This window comes from Salvelinus namaycush, chromosome 13, assembly GCF_016432855.1.
Source record: "Salvelinus namaycush isolate Seneca chromosome 13, SaNama_1.0, whole genome shotgun sequence".
NCBI lineage: Eukaryota > Metazoa > Chordata > Actinopteri > Salmoniformes > Salmonidae > Salvelinus > Salvelinus namaycush.
Window position 1 is genome coordinate 22,532,518 of NC_052319.1, and position 24,956 is coordinate 22,557,473.

The window sequence follows — 24,956 nt, forward strand, 5'->3', positions numbered from 1 at the left end:
TTTTTTAAATGTATTCTCAGTTTCTTTACTGAAGTGCTGTGAGATTTTAGAACAGTAGTTTAACTATAACCCAAACCCTTGCATGTATTTTATGGTGGCCATCATAAGTTTACAATATCCTTTGTTTGTATTTAAGTGGGCGATCAACCCTATTTCTGATTGGTTGTCCTGTGTTACTGTTTAAAGATTCAGTACAAAGAGGATTTGGGAAGAGGAACAGCTCTGTCAGACACCCCAGAGATGGACAGAGTTAAACGCAATCAGACAAACATTAGCACGGTACACTATAGTGTGACCCTGCTTTTCTTCTCCTCTCCACCCATCTTCACTCAGGCTACACTTCCATGCCATAGGCTCCATGCTGACCCCCACACCACCACCAACACAGTTCCCATATTTTTAAAAACTAGACCATATAATGGTTTAATCTTTGCATAATGGCAACCATTTTTAATTTCCACCTTTTCAACACCGTTCTGCAGAGTTTATACTAATCTCAGAGTTCATTGTCCCAGCAGACTCAACAGAAGTCATCAAACAAAACAATAATTCATTACATCTAAGATCTGTAATAAACTTAACCAAATATCGAACTTTCATTCGCTCAGAAGTTTCCTATTCAGCTACATTGTGTATAGTGTTATAAACTGTATATGCTGTAAACTTAACTGCTGTTAACAATCATGACTGTTTTACCTACAGTACATGTGAACGTTCTTGTGCTTTACGCCAGCTGCATTGTCACTGTTTTCAGTGAGGCCCTCGTCTTTGCTGCTGTATGTATGTACAGTATGTGTGTGCTTTATATCTGTCTTGCTTTGTCTCTGTGTTCCTCATGGAACCCCTATGGTAGATAAAGTACAAGGACTCGTTGGGTCAGGGAACAGCCGTCTCAGACCTACCTGAGGTGAAGAGGGTTCGTGAGATGCAGAAGAACATCAGCTCGGTATTAGAGTTTCTATCTAGCCCCGCTTAATTTCCCAAACAACAAACTCCTACCTTCTCTGTCATATGACCCCTAACAGGACCTCAAATAATGCCCCTAAACTATCAGTGGTTATTCTCCTGACCTTTGACTTCTGTGTGCTAAGATGAAACCTAGCGCTTCCTCCTGAATACAAAATAACGTAACATCCTTTTTCCTCCAAACTAAAGGCCCAAATAGAACCATCCCCTTTTAGTTCTTGTTTTTCAATCTGTGTCCCACCAGACAAACAAACTGCATTTAGATTTTTCTTCTCCAATTTGTTTCAAATAATTTCATCATACTTTTTTTTTATTTTTTATGTATTCTCAGTTTCTTTACTGAAGTGCTGTGAGATTTTAGAACAGTAGTTTAACTATAACCCAAACCCTTGCATGTATTTTATGGCGGCCATCATAAGTTTATAATATCCTTTGTTTGTATTTAAGTGGGCGATCAACCCTATTTCTGACTGGTTGTCCTGTGTTACTGTTTAAAGATTCAGTACAAAGAGGATTTGGGAGGAGGAACAGCTCTGTCAGACACCCCAGAGATGGACAGAGTTAAACGCAATCAGACAAACATTAGCACGGTACACTATAGTGTGACCCTGCTTTTCTTCTCCTCTCCACCCATGTTCACTCAGGCTACACTTCCATGCCATAGGCTCCATGCTGACCCCCACACCACCACCAACACAGTTCCCATATTTTTAAAAACTAGACCATATAATGGTTTAATCTTTGCATAATGGCAACCATTTTTAATTTCCACCTTTTCAACACCGTTCTGCAGAGTTTATACTAATCTCAGAGTTCATTGTCCCAGCAGACTCAACAGAAGTCATCAAACAAAACAATAATTCATTACATCTAAGATCTGTAATAAACTAAACCAAATATCGAACTTTCATTCGCTCAGAAGTTTCCTATTCAGCTACATTAAGTATAGTGTTATAAACTGTATATGCTGTAAACTTAACTGCTGTTAACAATCATGACTGTTTTACCTACATGTGAACGTTCTTGTGCTTTACGCCAGCTGCATTGACACTGTTTTCAGTGAGGCCCTCGTCTTTGCTGCTGTATGTATGTACAGTATGTGTGTGCTTTATATCTGTCTTGCTTTGTCTCTGTGTTCCTCATGGAACCCCTATGGTAGATAAAGTACAAGGACTCGTTGGGTCAGGGAACAGCCGTCTCAGACCTACCTGAGGTGAAGAGGGTTCGTGAGATGCAGAAGAACATCAGCTCGGTATTAGAGTTTCTATCTAGCCTCGCTTAATTTCCCAACCAACAAACTCCCAAAAAACTCATACCTTCTCTGTCATATGACCCCTAACTGACCTCAAATAATGCCCCCTAAACTATCAGTGGTTTTTCTCATGACCTTTGACTTCTGTGTGCTAAGATGAAACCTAGCGCTTCCTCCTGAATACAAAATAACGTAACATCCTTTTTCCTCCAAACTTAAGGCCCAAATAGAACCATCCCCTTATATTTTTGTTTTTCAATCTGTTTTTGTCCCACCCGACAAATTGCTCTTAGAGTTTTCTTCTTCATTTTTTGATTCTATTAATTTCATCATACTTTTAAAAAATCTTTTGATTTTATTTCTACTCAGTTTCTTTACTGAAGTGCTATGAGATTTCAGAACAGTAGTTTAACTATAACCCAAACCTTTGCATGCATTTTATGGCGGCCATCATAAGTTTACAATATCCTTTGTTATTATTTGAATGGGCAATCAACCCTCTTTCTGACTGGTTGTCCTCGTGTTACTGTTTAAAGATTCAGTACAAAGAGGATTTGGGAAGAGGGACAGCTCTGTCAGACACCCCAGAGATGGAGAGAGTTAAACGCAATCAGCAACACATTAGCACGGTACATTGTATTATAGTGTGATCCACCTACCTACCTTCCATCTACCATCCATATACTCCTGTCTGTCCTGCTCCTATTTTTCAAGCCCCTGTACAACTCCAACCCCTCTTTAATTCCCCTGTCCAACCCTTTCCAATCTCACCCCACCTCAAAACTGTTATCTGTGAAAGATACCCTATTAAACAATCCTTTATCACCATCTCATCAAACCTATCATGTAGTCATAATACTAATGTAGCTCGTTTCAGTTAAACATTTTTCCCAAAAATTAAGCAAGTAGATGATGATTTTACAATGTCAAGTTCTCTGGTAACATGTAACTATGTCTGAACAATATATTGTGGGGGAACCCCTCTCTGTGATGACATGTTTCCATCTAAGAGGTGAGGCCCAAAATGCTGTTGCTGAAGTTGTTGCTGTGTCCTGTGTGTTCATTCTAGCTTTATTCCTCTGTAGTTGCTCTTGTCCTTGTGCTATTATGAGTTCAATGCCATTTGTAGCTGCTGTCTGTCTCTGGCTTACGGTTGCTCTCTGTGTGTATGTCCATTGTGACATCTCCTCTACTCTGCATGGGACCCGTGCTGCTGATCTGATGTGTAGATAAAGTACAAGGACTCGTTGGGGCAGGGCACAGCCGTCTCAGACCTACCAGAGGTGAAGAGGGTCCGTGAGATGCAGAAGAACATCAGCTCGGTACTAGAGGAAACCATTGAACCCACCAACACGTGTTTCTGTGTTTTTCACTGGGTTTAGTTGACATTTGAGCATGACCCTCCCTCACCTGACCATCCCTCACCTCCTTAAACCGTCTTCTTTATCTCCTGACCCTCATTATCAACCCTCATATACTCCTTTTATCTTCCTGCATCAGCGATGCCCATCGGTTCAGGCTGGAGCTCCCTGAGCTACAGCCCGTCATCAACAATCAAAAATCCCAATTTAACACATCCGTCCTTCTCCCTCCTATCTATCCATCCATCCACCTTCCAACATCAGTAAATCACCTTTGACTCTCCCTTAATTCCAACCTCAGCCAAAAACACCCTCTACGATGTGGCTCCCTGTTTTTGCTTTTCCATTTTCCCCTTTCCATAACCTTTTTTCCACAAGTTTTTATCTCCTCTCCACAGCAGTGTTCTGTTAGTTTTGTGTTATTATATCTCCTGTTTTAGTGTGGCAACTAACATCCTTGCCATGCTGTGGAGGCTACAGATGTTTTAGTGTGTGTGTGTTGGGTTGTGTGATTGCTGTCTGTGTTGTTGCAGTGTGTCTTACTGTCCCTTGGGGGGCATTGTGTTTCTGTTCTGTAGGTGTTGTATAAAGACAGTTCTGCTAAAGGAACACCCCAAGTGTTCACTCCAGAGATGGAGAGAGCGAAACGGAACCAAGAACAGATTAGCTCGGTACACCAGCCATTCTCCATGACCTGTGTGCCCCTTTAGAACCCACGTTAACCCTCTCTAACTCCTTCTTCTTCTGGCTTTAGTTAACCATATTAATCAGATACACAGTAGTCAGCCTCTACTCTCCTCATCTATTTTAATACCACCCACCAGCTGTGATGTGTTGTCAATATTATCATCGCTAACCCTCTCCCTTGTTGTTGAAACTAGTCAACTTCCTCCTGTTCCCCTGACTTTCTCCCACTCCTATCACCCCCATTAAGGATAGGAAAACACACTCCTAACCCCCTTATGAATTGGGACACACCCTCTTAATCCACACCCACTCTGAATGTTTGAACCTCCCTGCTAATATCATCTGTCGGAGGTCCCAATAATAAGCTCTTCTTAGAGTGGGCCTATCTGTTAACTCTGGTGCTCACGTTGTTCCTCTGCTGTCCTCTCTGCCATCCCACAGGTGTTGTACTCTGACAGCTTCCGTAAGCAGGTCCAGGGCAAGGCTGCCTTTGTGTTGGACACACCTGAGATGAGACGGGTCAAGGAAACTCAACGCAACATTTCTGGAGTTAGTCTCTGGTTTTTCTACATGTTATTAAGCTTGTAAAGAGTAATTTATATGTAATAACTGATGCCAGACAAAAATGTATAACTGTCATAATTCGTACCAATGTTAAACCATACCACTTAAATTGAACTAGGCTTTCCACTTAGTCCTTTATTAAAATGAAATAACACATGCCATACCAAGTTGATGACGCATTCCCTACCGATGTAAAACCATCCCAGTGCTGTGTCCACCAGGTGAAATACCACGAGGACTTTGAAAGGACTAAGGGCAGCTTCACTCCCACTACCTCTGACCCTGTCATGGACCGTGTGAAGAAGAACACCCAGGAGTTCAGCGACATCAACTACCGTGGCATCCAGAGACGCGTGGTCGAGATGGAGAAGAGACGCGTCGTGGAGCACGAACAGGAGACTGTCACTGGTACCCAATAAAACACACACACACACACACTGTAGTGCCGTGAATCAATCTGAAACCGTGCTACAGCCAGTGGTGGAAAGTACAAATACTTTCAAATACTACTTAAGTCGTTTTTTGGGGTATCTATTTTTGACAACTTAATTTTATTCCACTACATACCTAAATAAAATAATGTACTTTTTACTCCATACATTTTCCTGACACCCAAAAGTACTCGTTACATTTTGAATGCTTAGCAGGACAGGAAAACTGTCCAATTCACGCACTTATCAAGAGAAAATCCCTGGTCATCCCTACTGCCTCTGATCTGGCGGACTCACTAAACACAAATGCTTATTTTGTATATGATGTCTGAGGGTTGGAGTATGCCCCTGGCTATCCAAAAACTAAACTAAAACTAAAATGGGGCTGTCTGGTTTGCTTAATATAAGGAATTTTGAATAATTTATACTTTTACTTTTGTACATAAGTATATTTGAGCAATTACATTTACTTTTGATATTTAAGTATATTTAAAAACAAATACTTGTTGATTTTTACTATGAATGTGCCTTTACTTTTACTTAAGTATGACAATTGTGTTCTTTTTCCAACGCTGGCTACAGCGCGCTTGACATTTAAATGTAAATCCCAACTGAATCTTACCTAAAATCAATGCGCTAATTTAGCCTTTAAAAGCCACATTATCTACAAGCGCGGTCGAATTGAATCCAGGCCTAGATATACGATGTACTTCTTAACGCAGAATGGGTCAGAATACGTACATGGACAATTAAGAAAATTGCAGGTATTGGAAACCCCAGCAGACCATTAAAACCTCTCTGTCTGTTCACCCTCAGATCTACGTGTATGGCGCACCAATCCCGGCTCTGTGTTTGACTATGACCCTGCTGAGGACAACATTCAGTCCAGGAGTCTGCACATGATGTCAGGTGAGACACGCCTGAGCATGACATGATTTATATTACAGGAAATCATATAAATTAAAGAATTCTGAATTAGTTATACAGGTAACAGCCAAAATAATGGAAACACCAGCAAAGTGTCTTAATAGGTCGTTGGGCCACCACGAGCAGCCAGAACGGCTTCAATGCGCCTTGGCATAGATTCTACAACTGTGTTGAACTCTGTCAGGAGGAATGCGTAACAATTCCATCATTTGGTGTTTTGTTGATGGTGGTTTACATTGTTTTCATGCTCATCAAACCATTCAGTGACCATGTGTGCCCTGTGGATGGGGACATTGTCATCCACTCCCATCAGGATAGAAATGATTAATCATAGGTTGAAGGTGATCACTCAGAATGGCTGTGTATTTACTGGCGTTTACCTTGCCCTCTTTGTTTATTCCATGTGTAACTTTGTGTTGTATGTTTCATCTTGGCCAGGTCACAGTTGTAAATGAGAACTTGTTCCCAACTAGCCTACCTGGCTAAATAAAGGTGAAATAAAAATAAATATTAAAACGAGGAATAAAATACCCAAGAATGGAGCTATATATGGGGAGTACCAGTACCAGATCAATGTGACCTGTCCATGTGGGCATGCGCTCCTTTCTTTCTCCTGTAGTCCACGATCAGCTCCTTGGTCTGACTGACATTGAGGGCGAGCGAGGTTGTTGTCCCGGCACCACACTGCTAGGTCTCTGACCTCCTCTCTGTAGGCGGTCTCATCACCATCGGTGATCAGGCCTACCACCTTCTTGTCGTCAGCAAACTTGATGATGGTGTTGGAGTCATGCTTAGAAACACAGTCGTGAGTGAACAGGGAGTACAGGAGGGAACTAAGCACACACCCATGAGGGGCCCTGTGTTGAGGGCCAGCTTGGCAGAGGTGTTGCTGCCTACCCTCAACGCCTGGGGCCGGCCCGTCAGGAAGTCCAGGATACAGTTGCAGAGGGAGGTGTTCAGTCCCTGGGTCCCCAGGTTTGTGATGAGCTTGGAGGGGACTGGCACGCTGCCGGCCAATTACGTGGCGGGGACTACGGAACCCTCATTTACTCACGTGTTTCCAATATGTTGGCAGTTACCTGTAGCTTAAAATACAAAAATGATTCAACCCATGACATTCCTTATCTGACAGTCCAAGCCCAGCGACGCAGCAAGGAGCACTCCCGCTCTACCAGTGCTATGAGTGGTGTTGGCGATGAGAAGTCTGAGGTGTCTGAGGACCCAGGACACCACATGTCGCTGTACAGCAATGGCTTCACTCTCCCCTCTATGGGTAGGTCTACTGTAGTAGGTCCTCCTCTGCTCAATCACAACCAAGTTCAGATATCACATCACCAAATCACTTTGGACCACTTGAAGTTTGTGTCCATATGGATTTAAGACCTATATATTCAAACCTCATCAATACTTAGTATAGTCAGTACCCTGTGCCCACTCCTCTTTGATAGAAGTATCCATAACTAACTTTGATGGCTGACTTGACTGTCTTTCCTATCTCCCGCAGGCTACACACACACCAAGACCGTGGAGCTGCAGCAGAGGTCTTCCTCTGTAGCCACCCAGCAGACCACAGTGTCCTCTGTCCCCTCCCACCCCTCCACCACTGGGGTGAGTACTGTACCCATGTACCATGTGTCATTACCATGGCAACCAGTCCTCAGTTTATTGGCTGCTGCTGTTGACTGACTGTGAAACAGAATTAGACATTTTATTGCCTCCGCATTGGGAAGGGAGATGCCCGAAAAACAAGGAGTCCTGTGTTGGGAGTTTTTGGCTAAATCCATTTGGTGGGATGTTGTGCACTATTTTGTTCCAAAAATGGATTTGAAAAAAAGATGTCAGTAAACCATCCACTGCTTTCTTTATCAGCTACCATGACTAAAAATTTTTTTTTGTCCCTTTCAGAAAACGGTGCGTGCCATGTATGACTACTCCTCTGCCGACAGTGACGAGGTGTCCTTTAAGGACGGTGATGTCATCGTAAACGTGCAGGCCATCGATGAAGGTTGGATGTACGGCACCGTGCAGCGCTCAGGCAAGACTGGCATGCTGCCGGCCAATTATGTTGAGGTTATCTAAAGACAAGGCCCGCCCATCCCCCCCAATCCTTCCTCCAGAGTGTGCGAGACATCCACTAGGCTCTCTGCCCCTACCTGGGTCACTTCGTAAACCTTTTGTGTAGACTAGTGCTTAAATTAGATTTTAGTAGCTGTGTAACGATTATTAGTCTACATGAAATTGTTGACGCCCGTTTCATTATCCCCTGTGGATGACGTAGAAATAAACATACCAATATATAGACTACTGTTGAATGTTAGACCTTGTTTTGCAATAACAATGATATGACAAAATCCCATTGTGTAAATTGCAGGCAAATGTATTTATCAGTTAAATATTCTTAAAGCTTTAAAGTTAACTTTCACACAAGAGATGGGCTACATGCAATTCAAACTTTCCTGTGATGTAAAAGAGAACGTATGGAGAGAATAAAGTTGTATTATCACCTAAGTCTACAAGGGGTTGATGAAGAAAAAAAATACAAAGGATGTGTGCCATTGCCTCAATGATCTAACCTTAAACCATGGGTCTGTTCAGGATGTAACATTACAGAAAGTTCAGAGAAATGTATTGTGTAGAACAGATGTTTGTTCATCAGAGAATAGGGAACCATGTCAGCTCTATTCATTGTATTTCCATCTACAACGTTCAGAGCGTTTCACACCCGTTTCTGAAGAGTTGTGCGTTCTGAAGTTGTAAAAGATCAGCCTCTTCCCTCCTGAAGGCTGGCCACTAGTTGCATGTGTGTTTTGTTTCTTCCAAGTACCGAGGTCTGGGGGTCAAGGAAGACATATACCTTTAATCAGTAGCTAATAAAGCACACCACGCTCTGCACTAGTGCCGTCTTGTGTTCCTATTTCTGTACCTTGTGGCCTCCTCACTTCGATTTAGCTACATTGCAGTTCAAAATGCAGAACCGGAGAACATGGTAGCAGTGAAACTGACGTCAGTGCTTTGCAGTAAAGCGTCCTGAGTACAACTCAGGATAAACTGTCCATAACACGACAGAAAGGCCCCAGGTTCGAGCCTCGTCAACACACTATCACCCTCCTTGACAACGCACCATCCAGTTGCACTATAGAAGAGGTTCCAATTCGGTAGCACCACTGGCAACAGGATCACATCCGGCCGTGATTGGGAGTCCCATAGGGCGGCGCACAATTGGCCCAGTGTTTCCTGGTTTGGCCGTCATTGTAAATAAGAATGTGTTCTTAACTGACAAGCCTAGTTAAATAAAAACAAATAAAGCTAGCTGTGGCGTGAGCTTATGGAAAATATTTATTCTCGTTACAGCAACTTGCTTATTGATTCAAGGTATATCAATAATCATTTTGATATTGACACAACCTGTGAAGATGAGCCAGTAAAGTTTATATAGACCAAAAATAAATAATGAACAAAAATATAAACTCAATGTACATTTTTTGTCCCATTTTTCATTACCTTAATTTAAAGATCCCAGCTGCTGAGGAGTATTTCTGTATTAAAGCCCTTTTGTGGGGAAAAACTCATTCTGAATGGCTGGGCCTGTGGCAAGTTAGCTTCCTGGTCCTGCTGTTGCACGTACGTGCTAACATATCACCACGTAGGCTGTTTTAGCTCCATTGAAAATGAATGGGCCACTCCACCCCCCGCTGCTCGTCTGGAAAGCCCTTAAGAGTCATCAATTCAAAATATGATGCCCACCGACTGTAAGCGTAAAAATAGACCATTACACTTTCCATCCCCCTATACATCCAAAATAATTGCCCTCATAAGGGTCCGCATGCTTTACTTAAGTACGCAAAAAAAAGTACCCTCATACGTTTTCGCATCCTTTATTTATGTACGCAAAATGTAAAAAGTGCCACCCTCCTGGCCAGTATTTATTGATAAAAAGTCAATTCATGGCAAAGTCTTGGAACAGCCAATCAGAGACCATGCTTCCCTTTCACTCTTACCATAGCGACAGTTAATCATCATCACCCAACCTTTCAGGCTAAAAAGATAAGTAAAGTAGTGAGCATTTATAAAACACCTCCCTCACCCATCAGGACATGGAAAAAGGACAAAGACAACAGGAGTTAAAAACATAGATCCTAGTCAACTTGTAGCACAGTCCTGATTAACTCTGTTAAGAGTGTAATAGGAAAAACAGCGATTGGGGTGTTCAGGTTCGAAGTCCATGGGGGCTGAGGGGCCTGGCCACCCATATAAAAAAATCTCTAAAAATTCAAACACTAATGTCAATAGGCACCCTCAATTGACGTCACGTCGGGCAATCCAAACCCCGTAGACCGTTTTGATCAGAGTCCACTGTCCTTGTTCTGAGAAAGTAGTCTGCTCTGCAGCTGCACCACTACATTCTTCATCATCTCTCCCAGCTTATCATGGAGCTGAACAAGCTGGTCAGGGGAGCAGCGGCTCAGTTCCTCCCCAGCTAGACGAGCTCCCAGGGACTCCACCTCCAACAGAAGATCCCCCTCAGGCCTCTGGTGGTCAGGCCTGCTCTGGTCCAGTCTCTCCTCTGGACCCTGCTCCATGGACACTGGCACATCCAACATCTCTGTGGCTACAGCAGGGATCAGAGAGAAGACCATGTATGACATACTGAAGACGAGCGGTATTAGTAATACTACAGATCGCTTAAACTAGATTGAAGGTTTATAGAAAAATGTTTTGCGGCATTGTGATCTAAAAACAAATAAAACAGTAATTCAACTGTGGCCTAGGCTGGGTTAGAGTACAGCACTGTGACAACTGTTGCTTTTAAAAGGGCTAGAAATGTGATTGATTGTTAAAGTAAAATATTCAATTCAAATTGCTTGGCACCAACAAAACCATTATCATTAGGACATTTTTCCAAAGTGTAGTGTATTTGGTAGGAACTCACCAAGGGCCTCTCCAGGAGTCTTGTCCTCCTCTTCCTGGTTCTGAGGAAGGGTTGGCTCCTCCAGCTCTGATGTCATGTTCTCCATCTCTTCAAAACTCTTCAACTCATCACTACGGCCCTTCCGCTGAAGCAAGGGCAAGGCAAACAGTCAGATACAGCCCGTTCAGGTGGGTTTTATCTGCAGTTATAATCTATGTAGGACAATTATTTATCTGGTAAGATAAGGTGAACAGAAGAGATTATTTTCATTTTCATTTTTTTAGAAGGTGGTGGAAAGTTAGTTTTGAAAGTTTTAGGCATTACCTGCTGTTCGTGGTATGTTTTAAGTGCTGTCTTCACATTAGAGATCTTTGGCGAGCGAATGGGAAGGTTCTTGATTTCGCTGGGTGTGAGAGCACTGAGGTCTCCAACCGTTTTGATATTACGGGCACGCACAAGATGACCAAAACCACGAGGCCTATAGGAAGAGAGAAAATTAAAAAATAAATCTCTCCATGTCTGGGGGGAAAGATCCCAAACGGTCCACTATAAAGTTTTGGATGTCAGCAACACTTTAATTAGGTTTATTTGACAGGGACAATGCAAATAAATCAACATTTCTGGCAACCTTTTAATGCGTAAAGTAAATGTCGGATAAAAAATGTCAAGACAGGCCTGATGGAAACAGAAAATTGTCTTCCAAATGTCGACAAAACAATATGCTAGACTACATGGGAACTTTGTGTTGGTAAAATTAATTAAGCGAGAAATGGCGGAAACGCCTTTATGCGACAATATTGAAGTAAACGCGATATGTTGTCTGGTCCTCCCACTACGACTCAGGAAAGCATGCCGTTTGTTAAGCTACAGATGAAATATGTTATGATGAACTTCACAGGGTGAAAGTGCACAGTGATGAGCTTGATGCTGCTTTCAATAAATATTGAGGGTCTTATTCTGGTGACCCGATGATCGATACTTGGCTGCCGTTTGACAACTAAAAAGAATCTCGCTCTCTTGTCCATAATCATCAACATGTAGGATATTTTTTTTTGGGGGGGGGGGGGGTACATTAAACCGCAAAATAAATTTATGTACACTACGTTATCAACACACTGCATTTTATCCACAAGTCAATTTGATGGAAACCTCTGGTGTGAAAATGCACATATTGTTTTTATGCAGATTTTAGAACATTCACATGAAAATCTATTGTCAATTGGATGGAAACCTAGCTAGTATGTCAGATTTAGCCAGCCAGAAAAATGTTCTATCATATAGGGATTTATGTCCTCACCACATGTTGGAGGTGATCTGAGGCAGTACCGCCTCCACAGGCGTAGAACAGCTGACCAGGGCCGGGTACACACAGTCCTTAGGGATGGGCCTTGGCTCCTGGCTCATCTCTGAGATCTGAAACAACATTCATCAAGTCAGCCACTGATCAAAGGAATTGGACTCATGCACTTGTTCTTCAAAAATGTGATGCACAACAATCATGCACTTTGAGATATCATGCATTTCTGTATGCAGTAAAATGAATGTCCTTGTTCTTGATAATAAGGTTTCTATAATCGGATACATTTGGTTAAAAATGATTGAATTTGGATTTAAAAGGTAAACCGTGTTGCATTTATGATCATATCTGAAAATAACTTGGGTACTTCCTGTGTATCTGGGGATACATACCAGGCATTTCTTGGAGCTCTTGTACCCCGGGCTGCAGAGATTGCGTGGACTAAGAATCAGTAGGCCCTTTGTTGGTGTTGTGATATACTGCAATATAGAGCAGAGGTTAGGCTAAGAGTCAAAATGTAAGACATCAAAACAAAATAAAGGCAAAGTTCTGTTAATCTGTGGCCACTTATAGAGTGGTATTCTCACTTGATATCTGCATGATTAACTAACATATTCTACACATTGTCTCCCATTGATGACGATGAATGATTTACGCGAAAGTCCAAGTGGCACATTCTTAACCCTAAATCAAGCCTATAAGGATTATGTGCAAAGTATATAAAATGACATTTAATAAACATCACTAGTGGAGCATATACCTTAGGCTGCGTGATGCTGCTGCTGGCAGTTTTGGCTCTTGGGGAGCTGGATCGGATGATCGGGCTGCGACGGTCAATGTCATCTGCCAGCTCCTGGTGTTGGATTGGGTCGGCAAATGATACTCGTCGAGACTGCAAAATATAAATTAATTTAACACTGTTTTCAGAACTTGCTAATGCCATTTTAGATACATCAAGGTTTCTCTTCAACTGAATGTAATTTTGAATTCATACTGATTTAGTGAAATGCAGATAATTCTAATAAATGCATACAGTGCCTTCAGAAAGTATTCCGACCGCTTTAGTTTTCCCGCTTTGTTACGTTAAAGCCGTATTCTAAAATTGCTTAAATATATATATTTTTTAAATCCTCAAATCTACACACAGTACTCCATAAAGACAAAACAAGTTTAGACATTTTTGAAGTATTCAGCCCCTTTGCTATGAGGCTCGAAATTGAGCTCAGGTGCATCCTGTTTCCATTGATCATCCTTGAAATATTTCTACAACATGATTGGAGTCGACATGTTGATTTATTTAACCTTTATTTAACCAGGTAGGCAAGTTGAGAACAAGTTCTCATTTACAATTGCGACCTGGCCAAGATAAAGCAAAGCAGTTCGACACATACAACAGCACAGAGTTACACATGGGGTAAAACAAACATAGTCAATAATACAGTAGAAAAAGAAGTCTATATACAATGTGAGCAAATGAGGTGAGATAAGGGAGGTAAAAGGGGGGAAAAAAGGCCATGGTGGCGAAGTAAATACAATATAGCAAGTAACACACTGGAATGGTAGATTTGCAGTGGAAGAATGTGCAAAGTAGAGATAGAAATAATGGGGTGCAAAGGAGCAAAATAAATAAATACAGTAGGGGGAGAGGTAGTTGTTTGGTCTAAATTATAGATGGGCTATGTACAGGTACAGTGATCTGTGAGCTGCTCTGACAGCTGGTGCTTAAAGCTAGTGAGGGAGATAAGTGTTTCCAGTTTCAGAGATTTTTGTAGTTCATTCCAGTCATTGGCAGCAGAGAACTGGAAGGAGAGGCGGGCAAAGGAAGAATTGGTTTTGGGGGTGACCAGAGAGATATACCTGCTGGAGCGTGTGCTACAGGTGGGTGCTGCTATGGTGACCAGCGAGGTGAGATAAGGGTCTTGTAGATGACCTGGAGCCAGTGGGTTTGGCGACGAGTATGAAGCGAGGGCCAGCCAACGAGAGCGTACAGGTCGCAGTGGTGGGTAGTATATGGGGCTTTGGTGACAAAACGGATGGCACTGTGATAGACTACATCCAATTTGCTGAGTAGAGTGTTGGAGGCTATTTTGTAAATGACATCGTTGAGGATCGGTAGGATGGTCAGTTTTACAAGGGTATGTTTGGCAGCATGAGTGAAGGATGCTTCATTGCGAAATAGGAAGCCAATTCTAGATTTAATTCCAGATCCTTCCAGATTTAGTCTGGAAGGAGAGTTTACAGATTTAGTCTGGAAGGAGAGTTTACAGTCTAACCAGACAACTAGGTATTTGTAGTTGTCCGCATATTCTAAGTCAGAACCGTCCAGAGTAGTGATGTTGGACGGGCGGGCAGGTGCAGGCAGCGATCGGTTGAAGAGCATGCATTTCGTTTTACTTGTATTTACAATTGGAGGCCACGAAGGAGAGTTGTATGGCATTGAAGCTCGTCTGGAGGTTAGTTAACAGTGTCCAAAGAAGTGCCAGAAGTATACAGAATGGTGTTGTCTGCGTAGAGGTGGATCAGAGACTCACCAGCAGCAAGAGCGACATCATTGATGTATACAGAGAAGATAGTCGGTCCAAGAATTGACCCCTGTGGCACCTCCATAGAGACTACCAGAGGCCCGGACAACAGGCCCTCCGATTTGACACACTGAACTCTATCAGAGAAGTAGTTGGTGAACCAGGCGAGGCAATAATTTGAGAAACCAAGGCTGTTGAGTCTGCCGATAAGAATGTGGTGATTGACAGAGTCGAAAGCCTTGGCCAGGTCAATGAATACGGCTGCACAGTATTGTTTCTTATCGATGGTGGTTAGGATATCGTTTAGGACCTTGAGCGTGGCTGAGGTGCACCCATGACCAGCTCTGAAACCAGATTGCATAGCGGAGAAGGTACGGTGGGATTCGAAATGGTCATTACCGATTATCTGTTTGTTGACTTGGCTTTCGAAGACCTTAGGAAGGCAGGGTAGGATAGATATAGGTCTGTAGCAGTTTGGGTCAAGAGTGTCCCCCCCCCTATGAAGAGGGGGTTGATCGCAGCTGCTGTCCAATCTTTGGGAATCTCAGACGACACGAAAGAGAGGTTGAACAGGCTAGTAATAGGGGTTGCAACAATTTTGGCAGATCATTTTAGAAAGAAAGGGCCCAGATTGTCTAGCCCGGCTGATTTGTAGGGGTCCAGATTTTGCCGCTCTTTCAGAACATCAGCTGACTGGATTTGGGAGAAGGAGAAATGGGGAAGGCTTGGGCGAGTTGCTGTGGGGGGTGCAGTGCTGTTGACCGGGGTAGGGGTAGCCAGGTGGAAAGCATGGCCAGCCGTAGAAAAATGCTTATTGAAATTCTCAATTATAGTGGATTTATCTTAACTGACTTGCCTAGTTAAATAAAGGTGAAATATATATTTTTTTTAAAGAAGAAATTCTTATTTTCAATGACGGCCTAGGAACAGTGGGTTAACTGCCTTGTTCAGGGGCAGAACAACAGATTATTTACCTTGTCAGCTCGGGGATTCGATCTTGCAACCTTTCGGTTACTAGTCCAATGCTTGAACCACAAGGCTACTTGCCGCCCCAGATCTGGGAAGGACACCAACAATTTCTGCAGCATTGAAGGTCCCCAAGAACACAGTGGCCTCCATCATTCTTAATTTAAATGAAAGAAGTTTGGAACCACAGAGACTCTTCCTAGAGTTGGTCGCCCGGCCAAACTGAGCAATTGGGGGAGAAGGGCCTTGGTCAAGGAGGTGACCAAGAACCCAATGGTCACTCTGGGAGAATCTTCCATAAAGACAACCATCTCTCTCATCACCAATCAGGCCTTTATGGTAGAGTGGCCAAACGGAAGCCATTCCTCAGTAAAAGGCACATGACAACCCGCTTGGAGTTTGCCAAAAGACACGACAGCCCGCTTGGAGTTTGCCAAAAGGCACCTAAAGACTCACAGACCAAGAGAAACAATATTCCCTGGTCTGATGAAACCAAGACTGAATTATTTGGCCTGAATGCCAAGCATCACGTCTGGAGGAAACCTGGCACCATCCCCACAGTGAAGCATGGTGGTGGCAGCATCTTGCTGTGGGGATGTTTTTCAGCAGCAGGGCTGGGGAGACTAGTCAGGATCGAGGGAAAGATGAATGGAGCAAATTACAGAGAGATCCTTGATGAACACCTGCTCCAGAGCACTCAGGACCTCAGACTGGGGCAAAGGTTCACCATCCAACAGGACAACAACCCTAAGCACACAGCCAAGACAACGCAGGAGTGGCATTGGGACAAGTCCCTGAATATCATTGAGTGGCCCAGCCAGAGCCCAGACCCAATCTAACATCTCTGTAGAGACCTGAAAATAACTGTGCAACAACGCTCCCCATCCAACCTGAGAGCTCAAGAGGATCTGCAGAGAAAAATGGGAGAAACTCCCCAAATACAGGTGTGCCAAGCTTGTAGCGTCATACCCAAGACTTGAGGCTGTAATCACTGCCAAAGGTGCTTCAACAAAGTACCGAGTAGTGTCCGAATACTTACGTAAATTTCCATTTTTGTTTAAGTAACAGGTTTGCAAAAATGTCTAAAAACTATTTTATCCATTATAGAATAAGGATGTAACGTAACAAAATGTGGAAAAAGTCAATGGGTCTGAATACTTTCCGAATGCACTGTAATGTAAATGTATCTTAAAAGAACGCTTTGTAACCATAGTATGATTTGTGTAAATCTTCATAGATTAAGTACACCGGATCATGTTACCTTAGTGAAAGGTGAAGGACTCTCCTCTTCTATTGGTCTTTTCTGTCCCTTCTTCAGTATAGAGGGGGAGGGGGAGGCTGAGGGGGTCCACATACCCCTGATCCTGCCACTGCTGGGGCTCTGGCCCACCTCCAAACCCATCATAGCCTCCAAGCCCTTCTGCTTGGGAGGCGAATCTTGGCACAACACATCTTTAGAAGTACTTGGATGATGTAGAGGCACTGGTGCTTCGCAAGTGTCGAAGGTCAGAGGGGCAACAGAGTCTAGAGGATGTAGAGCTAGGTCGTTATTGTTTATCTGAGTTTCTTCACCGTCCTCTTCTTCACACTCAAGACCTGGAACCGTATCCATTTTTGCCCTCTCTTGGAGAGGAGTGATATCTTGAACGTCGTTCGCCTGAGACTCGGTGTCGTTTTCTCTGGTCCTAGTAGAGGTGTTGTCAGATTCTGGCTGGCCTTTAATACATGTGTACTGCTCCTCCTGTTGCGCCTCATCTAAGGCATTGAAGCCCTCTGGTTGGGTATGCACAGTAGACATGAAAACATCCTCTTCTGGTTGGTCCTCCTCTAGAACATTGTTAGTAGACGCTGGATGTCGGTTCTCCTTGTCTTCTCCCATCTGCTCCTCTGTCACCTCACTGGACACAGTAACAGGCTTAGGCACATCTACAAGCTTCTCCCCTGAAGACTCAGCAACCTGAAGACTCAGGCTCAGTTTCTCCTCTGCAGCTTCGCTGGGTGAAGTATCTGTGGGGAGTCCACTGGAGATGGGAGGGGTAGATAGTTTGTTTGGTTCAAGTAATACACTTTCATATCCTGAGACTGAATATCCATCAGCGGAAGGCACTGGAGAGTTGGCCTGCTCAGAGTCAGTGAGGAGCTTATTTTGGAGCCGTGTTGGCCCTTCACACCCAACGTCACTATGGACACCCTCCTGAGAAGAGACTGTTTTGAGGTTCTTCCGTGGGAATATGCACAAATGCTGACTCTTCAGTTGTTCTAGATCAGGTTTTAATGAAGAGTCGATCAATTGAGATGGCAGCTTAGTATTGTCACACTCACCCTCTAGATTTACCATCTCAGTGTTAGCCTCCCTCTGCCCCATATCGTTATTTGTTATCAGAGGAAGTTTCAGAACATCCATTTCAGGTTTAAGGGAGTTGATACTTTTAATGGTTTCATCCACATCCTGAGGAATCTTAACTTTTAAGGCCTCACTCAATGGGTTTTGCAAGTCTGACTTTTCAGATTCAGACTTTAGAGAAGATTCAGAACTATCCATTGGGATCTCTTGGTAAGCCCCTGGCTCTCCTGATCCAACAGTAGCAAGTGGGCTTGGAAGAGCTTCAGTGGATTTGGGATTCCTGCCTCTCTTCTTGGGTTTCTGGGCATCCTCCCGGGTCTCTGAAGCGTCTGACTCCAAGTTCTCCATGTTGGAGGACAGAAAGCCCTGGGAAGCTTTCTGTCTCGTAGTCCTTCTGCTTCCTTGGGAGGATTCCTGTGTTCCAGCCTGGTCTGCCACCTGGGAGCTCTCAGTCTCTATGGTAGGGGTTGGCATAGGGCTGCTGCTGGCCTTCACCTGTTCCTCTAACTTGTTTCTCTTACTGGATCTGCCTCTGGGCCTTGGCTGGCTGTCTGTTTGTCTGGTGGCGGAAGGAGTGACCTGAGAATCAGTCTGGCTCATCTCGGGTGCTGCTGCTGAATCAGTGGCCACATTTGGACTTGTTTTGTCCTCCAACTCAGCCACTTCGAGGGGCACCTTGCTTTTCCTGCTTGCTCTACCCTGTGACTGGCTGTCTTTCGGAGTGACTGAAGATGTGGCTGAAGGTGTGGTGATCTTTGAGTCAATTTGACTGAGTGTGTTTTCCGTGCCAACTCTTCTCTTCTGTTTGTCTTTACCCTGTTCTTCGGACTCTGTGACCAATTTACTCCTCCTGCTTGATGTACCCTGTGATTGTTCATCTCCTGTTTGAGCAGCAGGAGATAGTGTGGCCATCTGAGAATCACTTTGGCTTTGCTCCTCCTCAGTAGGATACTGCTTTTCAACCTTGTCTAGGAGATCAAACTCCTCCGAATCACTGACGGCCTTGCTCCTGCTTGTTCTACCCTGTGACTGACTCTCTAGTTGAGATGGTGTGGCTACATGTGAATCTGTTTGACTTGGCTTCTCCTTCTGAGCCTTACTACCCTTTTGTTTCTGATTGCCATCATCCTCTACTTCCACAGCCAGCTTACTCCTCTGACTACGTCTACTCTGTGATTGGCTATCATTATCAGAGGCAGTGACCGTTAGGGAGTCACTTTGACTGAGCTCTTCCTTTGCAACACCTCTCCTCTTCCGTTTGTCTTTTACCAGCTCCTCTGATTCCCTGACCAATTTGTTGCTCCTCCAACCCTGTGATTGGCTGTTGCTATCACCAGCAGGTGAAGGTGTGGCAACCTGTGAATTTGATTGACTCAACTCACTCACTTCCTTGTGACTTCTCGTTCTCAGCTTGTCTTTTCCACCATCCTTCTCAACAGCCAGCTTACTTCTCCTGCTGGCTCTACTTTGTGACTGACTATCAGTTGGACTGGCAAGAGAGGGAATAGTCTTTTGTGAATCAGTTTGACTCACATCCTCTCCAGGTTGAGACTTTGTCCGTTTGTCTATATCATCTTGTTCCTCTGCGTCCTCTCCTGGTCTCAGTGGCCTACTCCTCCGCCGTCCGGACCGCCTTGGTTCACCTTGGCTCAGAGTGGACTGGGAGCTGGTAGAATCTTCCAAAAGACCTTTAGATTCCTCTTCTTCCTGACCGTTGTTTCCCATTACTTCTTCAACTGCAGGAACTGGACCTTCCTTCAGTACTTCCTGAGTCTGGGTGTCTGGGATGACATCGTCCTCTGTGGTTTCACTTGACCGTTTCTCAGCGATTATCTCAACTTCGGATTCCTTTTTGTTTTCTGAAGATTCGTGTTCCTCTCCCTCCTTTAGGGAAGACTCATTCCTGGAGCTTTTGTGTCTTACTTGTTCAGTCTCCTGGGAGTCCTGTCGGTCTGTGTCAGCCTCAGTCTCTGCCGATGGTTTCTGTGAGGCAGGCTCCTGCTCCTGGCTGTCCAAGGTCCTGGTGAGGGGGCCTGTAAACTTCACCACGCTGGCAGGACTAGCAGGCTTCCCCTCAGCATACTTCTCCAGAGTGATGAAGGACTGGCGACGACTGTTGTGTTTCTTAGGTGTCCCTGAGATGATATCAGAGCCGCCAGAAAGAATTGGGCTGGTGCCCTCTTCTCTAGACTCCATGGCAACATCGGAGTCCTCCAACGGAACGTCTTCATTGGCATCCTCCATGGAAACATCTGCAGACTCAAGATGTACTTCCTCAGCAGGCTCCTCTTCCATTGCCGGTTCTGCCATCTCATTGGTTGGACTGATATAATCCTGGGTGTCTTTTGCCAAAACCTCAGAAGCTTCATCCATTTTCACGTTACCCTGTGGAGAAAAGAATGCAGAGACATTTGATTTGTATTTTCACTTTCTTTTGCGTTTGAGGAAAAAGGCTGTTAGCTTTCATGGCTTTTATGTTTTAATTTAAATGAAAACAGTTCATCAGGGCCAAAACAAAAATCATAATTCAGACCTCGGGGGCAAATGTAACAATTAATAACTTTTGTTGTTAGATTTTATTTACCTCTGATTTACCCTCATCTTTAGCGGCATCTTCGGCTTGCTCATCTGCTGGTAATTTGTCCCTGAAAAAGATATTCATGTTTTAACCACTGCGTCCCCCAATGTTGATAGATTAGTGGTATACAGTGTAACGGCAGCAGCCAACTACTTACAGTGATTCCTCCTGACTCTGTGTGTACTGGGTGAAGACTGTGGTATCAAGGGAAGCATCCAGGTTGTTGTACATGGCAGGGATGTCAACCCTTTAGAATAAAACCCATACAAAAGCATTATAGTGAGAAAATGTTTGTTGATTTGTCTAAATAAGGCAAAAATAAAAAAAGACGACATAAAGAGATTTAAATTAACAAAGTTGATTTGCCCGAAACTGACCTTTTGGTTCTCTTGACCTCTTTCTGGTGCTCAGTGAGAACTCTCTCCTTGGTCTCAGGGGGGATGAACACAAAGTCTATCGAGGCCTGCTCCTCCAGTTCCTCTCTGCGAGGCAGCTTGTGAGAACCAAAGTCAAGTTTTGTCTGATAGGGAGGGAATAAAAGTCAGCTCTAATATGATGCAAATGGTGGCAATAGAGACAACTTACTGTGTTTTGACAGCCTTTGTAAGAAAGCTGCCTAGCACAAGATTTGGTCATGGGGTTCAGAGAATAAAGAATTCCATTTCAATTGAGTCAATTCCATTTTTCCTCAATGTGGGGAATTGAAATGGAATTCATACACAGGAAATGACTGGGTAAAAGCAGCACTTACAGAGACGGGCTTGGTAGAGGTGTTGGAGTTCCTGTCCTTCATCTCCTCAGCCCTGGGCAGTAGAGAATCTCTCTTCACCCCAGAAGTGACATGTACTCCACTCAGTTTGGTCTCCAGCTGAGAGCTCTCACTCTGCATCCACAAAACATAATCCAGGGATTATTACACCATTCATATGAAACCTGCGGCAATTTGACTTATTCAACATGGAAAACACTCACTGAGTCCTGTCCACTGAGCTCATCTGGAAGTTCAACAGACTGAAACCCAGGTAGAAGGATAGGAGTGTTCTGCTTCACCTGGCTCAACACCGGCCTGGAAAAAACAAACATTAGCAAACACGAAAACCTTTAGGGTCGGTTTAGGGCCAGTTTTCAGGACCCAGATAAATACATTGCTGGACTTTAAAGCAGTTTTATTGGAGATTCTCCACTGAATATGGTACTGGTCCAGGAAATCACCCCATAAATATAATATGGCTCAACTTAACGCCCAAACAGATTCTTACTTGAGTTCCTCTGGATAGACGAGGACCAGAGTGTTGGCGAAGGTTGCATTCCAGAACTGTGCAGCTAAGGAGCGGACCTGCTTGCGTCGATGGAGGAACAGGACACAGAGCAAGGGGGACAGCAGGGACAGCAGCTCATCATCATAGGCCAGGGCTGAACGGATCTGCAGGCACCCCAAGACATCACTCAGGAGCTTCTCCAGCTGCAGGGAAAGAACACACTTATAGTGAGACTAGCACCCAGACACAGACGATCAGTTAAAGATATGAAGCATGCAAAGAAAGAATCAATTACTTAGAAACTGAACAAAAATATAAACGCAACATGTAATGTGTTGGTCCCATGATTTATGAGCTGAAATAAAAAATCCCAGAAATGCTACATACGCAGCAAGATTATTTCTCTCAAATTTGTTTACATCCCTGTTCGTGAGCATTTCTCCTTTGCCAAGATAATCCATCCACCTGACAGGTGTGGCATATCAACAAGCTGATTAAACAGCATGATCATTACATAGGTGCACCTTGTATTGGGGACAATAAAAGGCCACCCCCAAAAATTTGAAGTTTGGTCAGTTTTGAGGGAGCGTGCAACCGGCTTGCTGATTGCAGCAATGTCCACCAGAAATGTTGCCAGAGAATTTAATGTTAATTTCTCTACCAATGCCGTTTTAGAGAATTTGCCAGTACATCCAACCGGCCTCAAAAACTCTACATCCGGCTTCTTCACCTGCGGGATTGTCTGAGACCAGCCACCTGGACAAGGGATGAAACTGAGGAGTATTTCTGTCTGTAATAAAGCCCTTTTGTGGGGAAAATCTAATTCTGATTGGCTTGGCTCCCAAGTGTGAGGGCCTATACCCTCAAAGGCCCACACCCATAGCTGCGCTCCCGCTCAGTCATGTGATATCCATAGATTAGAGCCTAATGAATGCATTTCAATTGACCGATTTCCGTATATGAACTTTAATTCAGTAAAATAGTTGAAATTGCTGCATTTATATTTTTTGTTCAGTATATAACATTAATGCAGTAGTTTATATAGAGATCCAGTACAGATAAAGAAACGAAATGGAAAACATTTCAACACACCTTTGCTCCAAGACTTGAGGTACATTTACGCTGCTCATTTGGAGTCCTCCCAGCCTGTTCATAGAGGGCTACGAGGGGATGTGAGAGAGAGGCTAGGGCCTCCTGGATGGCTGTACCCAGAGACAGATTAGAGAACAAGATAGAGAGGATGGAGACCAGGGCTAGGCCTGTACCATTAGGGACCGTCTCATGGGCCTCCAGTGCATTGAAGGTCTCAAGGGATTGAACCAGCAGGGTCTGGAAGGTAGACAGGTTCCCCAGCGCCTTGCTTTTCTTACGCACCCAGGTTAGATGGGTGTGGGGAGCTGGAAGGGACGAGGGGAGGGTAAGTAAACATCAAGCCCATTGAGTTAAACACCTTGCATTTGTGAGAAAAACAGTTTTTAAAATATGGTTAAAACTTCAATTTCTGGTTAAAACAGTGCTAAAAGCATCTTACATTTCATCTTCTGCTGAAACTGTGGTGTGTAAGGAGAGAAGTCTGCACTCTCAGCGATGACCAGGAGGATGTTAGCAACCGCATGCAACGTTGCTGGAACCTGGAGAATAAACAAATGGGCATGGAACGCTCAGTGAATCTGAACAAACTACTGGACAACAGTATTCATCAAAAGGCTACCAACTCTGGTAAATAAGATAACCATTGGGTGTTGGGTATAGTGCAGAGGTCCCCTCCCGCTTACCTTCAGGGCCTTTCTGTCCAATATGGCAGCCATCTTGACACACAGCTCTTCACAGCAGACGTTCTCCTCGGCCGTGGCCACCAGGGCAGAGCAGCGGGCAAACACCTTATACAACCTGCACCACGTACCCAGCATGGACTTCTGAGTCATCTACAGAGGCAGAAAGCATGTTTGAGATTGACCACATTGCAGTGGGACAACGCAGAATCACATATCTTCAAACTACCCTGCATTCCAGCCCTCATTATGAGACAGGCGAATCTGCGCCTCCTCACCTTTCTCAAACTGATCCACTCAGATCACACTGACAGTAAGGTACTTCACTTGAAATGACTGAAATTAGAGCAACGCACTCAATAGGTTCAACCGTGGTTTATAGCATGATCTTTTAAAAGATAAGCAGACCTGCCAACCAATTTTTACCACTTCAGCACGGCGCCGGCCCCCACAACGGCGCACGTGCGACACCCACACTGCTCAAATCATAGGCAAATGCACAGTTGTTTTGCCTAACTATGATGTTGGCAGACTGCCTCAGTATGAATAGTAGTCTAGACTTATGGGTACTTGGTTGGTCTATGGTAGCCAACTAGAAATACGTTTAAAATGTACACATCAGTGCTCTCCCCAGGATTTTCTGACAACATGGTGCTGATGTAGGCCTACGGTTGGTTGGTTGGGTGGGGGTCAGTCAACTTCGCCCCTCAGGAAGTTGGAGCATTTTGCATTTTTGAAAAACCTGTATCTGCCATTTCCTGAAAGTCTTACATATCAAACAATGTACGCAACATAGACGTTTTGTTTGATGCTGAATTAAATTGAGGTGGTCTCAATGACACTCACATTTTTCTAGGTTAAATGTAGGGGTGATGATTATTCTAACAGGTGTCTATCTGGATAGTCTGGTGAAAATGTTAAGTGGCTTCTTCTGAATGTTGTCGTAGTCTAGCTTACTGTTGGTTATCTGGAATATCAAACAACTGAACTAGGCCTGTATGAGCTTGTTTCAGTTCCCCATCCCCGACCTCATCCATCTAGTTCGGTCTGACAACTAGGATACCATTCTTTCAACATGCCTCGTCATTGGTGAACTGACTATCACATCCGCAGCCCACTGT

The 24,956-nt window shown here is 43.9% G+C and overlaps 2 protein-coding genes across 2 annotated transcripts in view; one reads left to right on the top strand and one right to left on the bottom strand.

The window, feature by feature from the left end:
• Positions 1 to 9,083, top strand: part of LOC120057814 (nebulin-like) — an 81,379-nt gene extending 72,296 nt beyond the window's left edge. Inside the window, exons 127-138 of the mRNA XM_039006278.1 lie at positions 187 to 279; positions 854 to 946; positions 1,464 to 1,556; positions 2,126 to 2,218; positions 2,755 to 2,847; positions 4,158 to 4,250; positions 4,708 to 4,815; positions 5,052 to 5,238; positions 6,078 to 6,170; positions 7,321 to 7,461; positions 7,693 to 7,796; positions 8,094 to 9,083. Coding sequence (XP_038862206.1) covers positions 187 to 279; positions 854 to 946; positions 1,464 to 1,556; positions 2,126 to 2,218; positions 2,755 to 2,847; positions 4,158 to 4,250; positions 4,708 to 4,815; positions 5,052 to 5,238; positions 6,078 to 6,170; positions 7,321 to 7,461; positions 7,693 to 7,796; positions 8,094 to 8,267 — 1,365 coding nt within the window. The 3' untranslated portion in view covers positions 8,268 to 9,083. The remainder of the gene's footprint in view (positions 1 to 186; positions 280 to 853; positions 947 to 1,463; positions 1,557 to 2,125; positions 2,219 to 2,754; positions 2,848 to 4,157; positions 4,251 to 4,707; positions 4,816 to 5,051; positions 5,239 to 6,077; positions 6,171 to 7,320; positions 7,462 to 7,692; positions 7,797 to 8,093) is intronic.
• Positions 9,084 to 9,506: 423 nt separating this feature from the next.
• The window catches only part of rif1 (replication timing regulatory factor 1), a 29,363-nt gene continuing 13,913 nt past the window's right edge, over positions 9,507 to 24,956 (bottom strand). The window contains exons 18-33 of the mRNA XM_039006279.1: positions 23,839 to 23,988; positions 23,595 to 23,694; positions 23,156 to 23,460; positions 22,064 to 22,266; positions 21,777 to 21,870; positions 21,556 to 21,687; positions 21,182 to 21,324; positions 20,962 to 21,051; positions 20,811 to 20,871; positions 17,144 to 20,611; positions 13,155 to 13,286; positions 12,787 to 12,873; positions 12,395 to 12,510; positions 11,422 to 11,575; positions 11,119 to 11,242; positions 9,507 to 10,797 (exon numbers count right to left, since the gene is read on the bottom strand). Of these exons, the coding sequence (XP_038862207.1) occupies positions 10,532 to 10,797; positions 11,119 to 11,242; positions 11,422 to 11,575; positions 12,395 to 12,510; positions 12,787 to 12,873; positions 13,155 to 13,286; positions 17,144 to 20,611; positions 20,811 to 20,871; positions 20,962 to 21,051; positions 21,182 to 21,324; positions 21,556 to 21,687; positions 21,777 to 21,870; positions 22,064 to 22,266; positions 23,156 to 23,460; positions 23,595 to 23,694; positions 23,839 to 23,988 (5,625 nt within the window). The 3' untranslated portion in view covers positions 9,507 to 10,531. The remainder of the gene's footprint in view (positions 10,798 to 11,118; positions 11,243 to 11,421; positions 11,576 to 12,394; positions 12,511 to 12,786; positions 12,874 to 13,154; positions 13,287 to 17,143; positions 20,612 to 20,810; positions 20,872 to 20,961; positions 21,052 to 21,181; positions 21,325 to 21,555; positions 21,688 to 21,776; positions 21,871 to 22,063; positions 22,267 to 23,155; positions 23,461 to 23,594; positions 23,695 to 23,838; positions 23,989 to 24,956) is intronic.